This window comes from Trachymyrmex septentrionalis, unplaced genomic scaffold (genome assembly GCF_001594115.1).
Source record: "Trachymyrmex septentrionalis isolate Tsep2-gDNA-1 unplaced genomic scaffold, Tsep1.0 scaffold76, whole genome shotgun sequence".
NCBI lineage: Eukaryota > Metazoa > Arthropoda > Insecta > Hymenoptera > Formicidae > Trachymyrmex > Trachymyrmex septentrionalis.
Window position 1 is genome coordinate 1548062 of NW_017305947.1, and position 7303 is coordinate 1555364.

The 7303-nt window shown below is 29.6% G+C and overlaps 2 protein-coding genes across 4 annotated transcripts in view; both read right to left on the reverse strand.

Moving 5' to 3' along the window:
* Window positions 1-471: 471 nt before the first annotated feature.
* LOC108754138 (ankyrin repeat domain-containing protein 39-like) overlaps window positions 472-7303 on the reverse strand; it is a 9679-nt gene continuing 2847 nt past the window's right edge. The window contains exons 2-3 of one of the 2 annotated variants that reach the window (XM_018496233.1): window positions 1768-1885; window positions 472-1090 (exon numbers count right to left, since the gene is read on the reverse strand). In XM_018496233.1, the coding sequence (XP_018351735.1) occupies window positions 597-1090; window positions 1768-1873 (600 nt within the window). In that variant the 5' untranslated portion in view covers window positions 1874-1885 and the 3' untranslated portion in view covers window positions 472-596. Of the gene's footprint in view, window positions 1091-1767; window positions 1896-7303 lie in introns of both variants that reach the window. The other variant, XM_018496234.1, reaches the window with a different exon arrangement.
* Window positions 3553-7303, reverse strand: part of LOC108754139 — a 5097-nt gene continuing 1346 nt past the window's right edge. For both annotated transcript variants that reach the window (XM_018496236.1, XM_018496235.1), the window contains exons 2-3: window positions 4923-5172; window positions 3553-3676 (exon numbers count right to left, since the gene is read on the reverse strand). In XM_018496236.1, coding sequence (XP_018351738.1) covers window positions 3573-3676; window positions 4923-5130 — 312 coding nt within the window. In that variant the 5' untranslated portion in view covers window positions 5131-5172 and the 3' untranslated portion in view covers window positions 3553-3572. The remainder of the gene's footprint in view (window positions 3677-4922; window positions 5173-7303) is intronic.

A 7303-nucleotide genomic window follows, 5' to 3' on the forward strand; every position in this document is an offset into this window, starting at 1 on the left:
ACAATTATATTGTTGAAAGCCGTAATATGATATTACTTTCAGATGAGGTGGCTTTTATTTAATAAGACAATCTCGCAAAGGACGCAAAATACTAAATTCTGATTTTAATGAAATCTAGTATACATATATAAGTTTCATAAACATAGATAAATTTAGAAAATATCAATTTGAAAAAATGGTTAAGAGATTAAATAGATTTATAGCTTTTTCCGTTATCTCAAAAACTATTCAAGATATTAAAAAATGTTGTGTACAAAATGTTTGCAATAAAAAATTTTTATTTATCCACATCAATATTAAAAAAACAATATTTTCAAAAATTATATTTTCAATATTTAAAAAAATTGATATGTGGATAAATAAAAGTGACTCTATTTTATAAAACTTTTTGCATACAATTTTTTATCTTAAATAGTTTTTGATACAATGAAAAAAAGTTAAAAATCATTATAAGAAGTTATTGTACTCCTCTGTTAAATCGTTTTGCGCCTTAACTAATATTTTCTAAAAATCAAACTTTGACGTTTTACAAGATTTCTTCGTAAAAAGGAAATGCATACTTGCACTTCCACACATTTTTCACCAAACTTCTCATCTTATTGTTCCTGATTGTGATAAAACAATGTCTCCATTATTTCTATTTTTTCGTTTTCACTCTGCGTCATTTTCCAACTTTCAAACACGTCATCGACAGTTTGCCCGGTTTTGTCTTTGATGGTGCGATCGGTGATCCGCAATAATGACTGAAGGATCTCGACGCCTTCAACGGAACCGGCTATCATTGGAATAGCCCGATGCAAAGCTGTCCTGCCGTCTACATCTGTCAGATTGGGATCTGCTTTGTAGGTAAGCAACAGCTTGAGGATTTTAACATGGCCCATACTGGCCGCGCGATGCAAGGGCGTCGCTCTCAGACTGCGGGTGCACGCGTTCACATTCGCACCGTGCTGCAGCAAAATCTTGCACACGTGGTAATGCCCACTCCGCGTTGCGTAATGCAACGCTGTGTAGCCGGCAGTCGTGTCCGGTGTATCGACGAAGACGCCCTTCTGCAGTAGCTTAAGGACACGATCCTCGTCACCATCCAGCGCTGAAAAAAACGCAAGCCAATGCAAGAACGCAGAAAAAGAAGCCACATTCCTGAAATCTAAACTCATATAGAACTGATTCTCTCATTGTCAGATTGCAACATTCCTGATGAATATCATATTCTCAGAATCAAAAATCGTAAAAAAAGATTATTACAAGCAATACAAAAATGACACAAAGTACTAATAACATAATCATTATAATAATAAATAATAATAATAATGTTTTAATATTTATTGCAATATAAAATAATTACTTTTACAATGTAAAAGCAGTAATAGAGTTATAAATTTTGTATTACTGTAATAAATAATTTTTTTTTCAATAACACATTTTATAAATCTATAGATACTGAGTATAAATCTTAATTAGCTTCGAATTATACATGTTTTTAATAGCTTTTTATTTATAATTCGTTCAGAAATCAATCTTTATTTTGTATTATATATGGTTTCTATTTTGCATATTATCCAATCACCTTTTAAACATAATAATAAGAACAAAGTCAATTAAATTCTGAATTCATTATAAGACTGAAGCGCACAATCAAATCTGAACGGTATGATCATCTAATTCATTTGCGATCTTGTTCATTTATAATGTTCTGAAATACTTCATTTACAGTCTACCTTATTCCAAATAAATATCTGTATCAGCAACGGTATCACTTTCATTTACCTGCCGTCCAAAGCCCGCGTTCGAAATAAAGTTCGTCTATATTCTGACAGACATTGTACCGCGCAGCCCCTTCACAACACATTTTGTGGTCATAAGAATGCTCCATTGTTTATTGTACCTGCAAATGACTATATTAAGTTTGATTAACTGAAATATATATACATCTGAAAAGGAAAAGATCGCTTCGAGTTCAGAGGTAAAAATTTTTCAAAGTGTATAAATTGTATGATATATAGACTTCTATGTTTATTTATTTCTCATAGTTTGCAACACAAACAAGCAACGTTCAATTATACGTTGAGTATAAGCCTATGTATAACTGCCATACATATAAAATACAGCTTCATGTATGAAAGAAATTAGTTATACATAAATATAAAATTCACGTCGAATTAGCGCAAACGCTGCTTGTACAAACTATTCAGACTGTTAAACTATAAATATACTCTCGTTCCCTCCACCTTTTTGATAACTTTTGATTTTTTTACTTATGAATAAATTAATATACATACAATTGTCACACTACGAGTTAACGATTGCTTTTAATAATTTCATTCGATAGATTCTATTCTTAATGAGAACAGGAAACATCGATTGCAATAATCCCTTAGATTGGCATTAATAATCTGCAATAAAATCTTTAGATCGACATTTATATTTGCAATAAGAGTAAGAAAATGTCATCAACTTTTTTTCTATAAATGGTTTAACACTCTTAAACTCTCTGGACCACGATCGATCCGGAGATATAATATATCTCGCATATAATAATAATTGTATGATCATATAATAAAGCAAATAGTGAGAAAAGACATTATAGATGTTGTTTAGATAATAGTATGCTATATAAAGATATAATATATGTAAATGGTATTTGCACTATAATAAAATTTCATTCTTCACAATTATAAACACTAAAACAGTTTAAAACCAATATGGGCCAATTTGGTGCAATCTAAACATTGCGTCAATTGGGCCCAATTGGATCCTACGAGACTCACGTCATATAAATCCTCGATAAAGCATTAAAAAACCCATTTTCCACGTAACGAGGTAAAGATATCACAAATCAATGTATATAATTAATACTTCAGTATTACATATAGTGGATATGACGCAATTAGCACATGCACCTTTGGTCTGACGAAATTTCCGCAACCGCTTGTAAGGTATTATTATCCGCAACGTGATTATTTTGCAGAAGTGTTTACGTGGTTCACAATCTCCGGAATCATGCTTCCCTCCCCTCTAAACAGTCTTATCATGATTATACAATTTTACCGCGTCATTTTCGAAGTCGAGATAAAAGAAGGAACTCATCACTGCCGCGGTACATAATATATCACATCCGATAACGTGAGAATTCATTCGTGTGATTTCGCACAAGAATTAAAGTGTAAGTTTCCTAAGGAAAAGATGGAATGTATTTATTTTTTTTTATTATTCTAACGGAAAGCTGCATTTCAGTACTTCCGATACATACCAATATCCAATTTTGCAAGGTAAATCATCTTTAAACAAAGCCTTTTTATTGCCTTTAATTGGTCCGCACACATATACATCTAACTCAACTTTTCCCGAGGCGCAGTTACAAATATAATTTCCGCAAACATTCATCATTCCAAGATATAAAAGTAGATGCAAAAATAAAAGAACAAAGTGAAGTTACAAATCTCATCGATTCATTAATACTAATTTCTACAGTTTGATTCATAAAGACACATACATATTGTATATATAGAAGTTACAAGAGAATATATGTTTAGACATATAATGCATTTGCAGTAAGGCCCATTTTTAAAGTGTTAACAATCCCGCTGCAGTGTCCAAAGTACCTCGGCTTCTCCGGTAGTACAAATAACTCGATAGCCGAGCTCAGCTAGAGCATTTATGACGGCGAATGGTGTGCCTGAAATCAATTTTGCAACGTGTAAGTTCCTAAAGGATATCCTATAAAGAAGCTAATATTATTACTATTAGATCACGACTGGTTTTATTCAAAACTTTAATAAATTGTTGTAATATCTATCTTAATAATGAAATTTCATATATCTCTATTAAATTAAACTTTTAAAAACTATTAAATCATTTTGTCGCAATCAACAAAATGATAATATTAATACTTGTGGCTATGACAAAAGATTAGCTCCACAAAAGATCCAAGAATCTCATTAATACAAATATCACAAATCTATTTAAACGTGTTTAAAAGAATTTTTCCTACAAATATTGTCAAATCGAATATAATATTTATTAAATATAAATTAAATGTAATATTTATTAAATGTATATTTCAATCACAAGTATCGTATCTTTTATTAACAAATTACATTGCATTATTGTTAATACTATTAATTTACATGAAAACATTAACTCTTCAACTACATGCTTTCTTGAACTGAGAAAATAAAAATAAAATGAAACGTATGAAAAATCGCGACATATATATAATCTATTTTGATTTATTATTTTTAATTAACCAACACAAAATAATGGCTGTGATCAGCAGAAAAAGCTTTGCAATTGTTATAAAATTCTTTAATCCGATGGTTCATATATTTATACTCAATGAGAAACTAAAGATAAGAATCAATCGTATTAAAAAATCTTAAAATACTAGCAAAGCTGCTTTTTCTGCTGACACTATTATATCAACTGCAACCTAATAGCCAACTGATCTTAAATCATTTGCAATTTCAGTCATTTTACTTTAATTGTTTGTTAAACAATTCTTACATAATTAACATTTCTTTTTTTATAAATTATTTTTATAATTACTGATTGAATCGATCAGTGTAATGAAAATATAAAATTAAGGGTATTCCTTAACAATTTCATACAATTATGATGCGTTTGCTTCACGTATTCTTACAAGATCATAATTTTAAAAAATCTCGGATAATTGTACAAATCATTTAAATTTCTTGCATTTGCTACTTTTGCTAGGTAATACTATATAATTAACAAAGATTTCATAATCATATTGAGTAAGTACTTTTATCTCTAACATGCACGTATTGCATGTACTTAGTAGTAGAGTTAACGTTTGCGCGTAAATAAAAATTGCATCGTAATCGAGAAATCTTGAATCTTTTCGGGACTTTAGAAAATGGTTCGTGCAATTCTTAATCTCGTCGAAATTCTGGGTTATTAACCTTTAAGCATAATTCCATTCACGACATTTGTGCTACAGGGGGACAGCGGGAAACGACAGCGTATGGCCGATACCTCCTTCGGTGACATACCGAAAACCGCGGTATTGGCCGAGAACGGTGATGCTTTTACACCGATGTAATAGAAAATGTCGTCGTCCTCGTCGACGGCGGTGGTGTCTTGCTTTTTGGAATTGGTTGTCGTTGCCATTGTCGCGCTAAAAGTATCGTTATACCTCGTTGTGCTTTACTTCTAGAAGAAAAGCAAACGTGACGCACGTGAGTGACGATCGGAGCCATTTATCTCGAAAGTGATGCAAAAATCACCCTTTCGAGTTTCTTTATCCAATATTTAATAGAAAATTCAGAAAACATCTGCGATCGCGAGGATTCTGGGAAATTTCTGTGATATTTTCTCCCTTCGAATAGTTACAGCAATAAGAGGAACGAGAGCTTTTCTCTGAGTTCCTGTTGAAGCTGATATAAAAATGAACTGGTTTTCAAGTTACTTTAAAAAAATAAGTATGTAGCTTCAGAATTAATTTTCATCAATAAAGAAATAAATGAAATTCATTGTAGGTAAAAAATTTTAAGTATTTCCTAGCTAATAAAAAAGTTCCAAATCCATTTTCTGATGTCTTACAATTATCTTGAAAGAACATAATTTTAAGAGCACAATTGTCTTGTAGAAACAAAATATTTATCCTAAGAAGATATTAAAATGTAATTCCACTTTCACGATAAATAGCACATTCCGATCGAAATATTGATGAAACTGATAGACAACACGATATATCATATCTTCAATAGAAAACAATAATAATGTTAAATTGGAAATATTGGAAGAATATTGACAATATTCTTCGAAAGATAACGCATAGTTACTCAAAATTTATCAGAATAGTACTTTGAAGGAAATAAAGACTTGATAAGAAGCCATACAATTTTTTCCTATTGACTTCTCTTGTTACGTATCTCTATGAGTATATTGCTTAAAATATTGCAGATAATTTCTAAATAAATATTTTCTATTGAGAGAATAACATTATAAATGTACACATGTATACGCAAATGATAACGCTAAGACGATTTTTCTATGCAAATTCACCTATTTTCCAATAATGCATAAAATTCTGAGTAAAAAAATATTGCTAAAGTTTTTTGTAATATCAGACGATACCAAATGTATTATTAGCAAATAATCTGAAAATTCTAAAATAAAAATGTATTTGGTATAAATGTATGTAGTTAATAATAAACGAGGCGCATATAAGTATCATAAAATACTATCTTCAAGTATATATTTTGAATATTATTTTAAAGTTATGAAAAATATTAAAATTATTTACTTCTGTTAAATATAATAAAATGTTTTTCGTCACACCATATAATTCTCGTTTTATACATTAAAAGTAGAAATTCACTGAACTTTGATCACACATTACACGATGGAAAAAATTCCACATTTGAAAATAAATTCGGAATTTTATGTGCATCGGAACGTATATGAAATGCTTCAGCTATAATATATATTTTGGTATGGTAATTGCTATGGTGCAAAAAACAAGTTGCTACATAAGTACATGTGCAAAATGTAATAAGAGCTCTTAGAAAGAACGATAATCATTTATTGTTATATGTATATGTAGCATTTAATAAATATATTATATAATGTCAAAAATATACAAATCATCCAAGAAAGTATTTTCGTTCTTCATCAATATAATATTTTTTTCCAAGAATATATCATACAAATTCTGTATTCTTTCCTTCTTCTTCATTCCTCTTTCATATTCCACCTACATATTCGGGTTTTTTTTATGTACATAAAAATGAGAATGTGCTCGCAATCAATTTAGGATAAGAAAGGAAAATAGAAGATGTGCATGATCAAATAGCAAATACAAAACATAGTGCAAGAATAACCCAAGAAAAAATATTACATTTACCAGGATAGAGAATTAAAGACTAGAAAAAAATAAAAAACCATTGTATGTAAATTATTTTTATAAAATATTATTGAATTATTTTAAATAGTAGAAGAAATTATAATTTTTTCTTAATTATATTATGTAAGGCACCATTTTTTGTTCTATTCAATTAATTGTTTCTCGTGCTCTTTTTTAAAATGTATTATACGATTTCATACACTCACTTCACTTATTTATATATGGTTGGATCATATAGATTTGTCGAATTTAGTTGTTCATTAACAAAAAAGTTCCATAAGAGGTTTCCATGAGATTTTAAATAACTATGAGATTTTAGACACAAAAGAAATAATATACTGGATAGCCTCTATTGAATATATGAAATGGGATTTCTTTCATTTTACTTTCACAATACTTCTATTACTTTTACAAATATGTGGGTGGTCATACGCA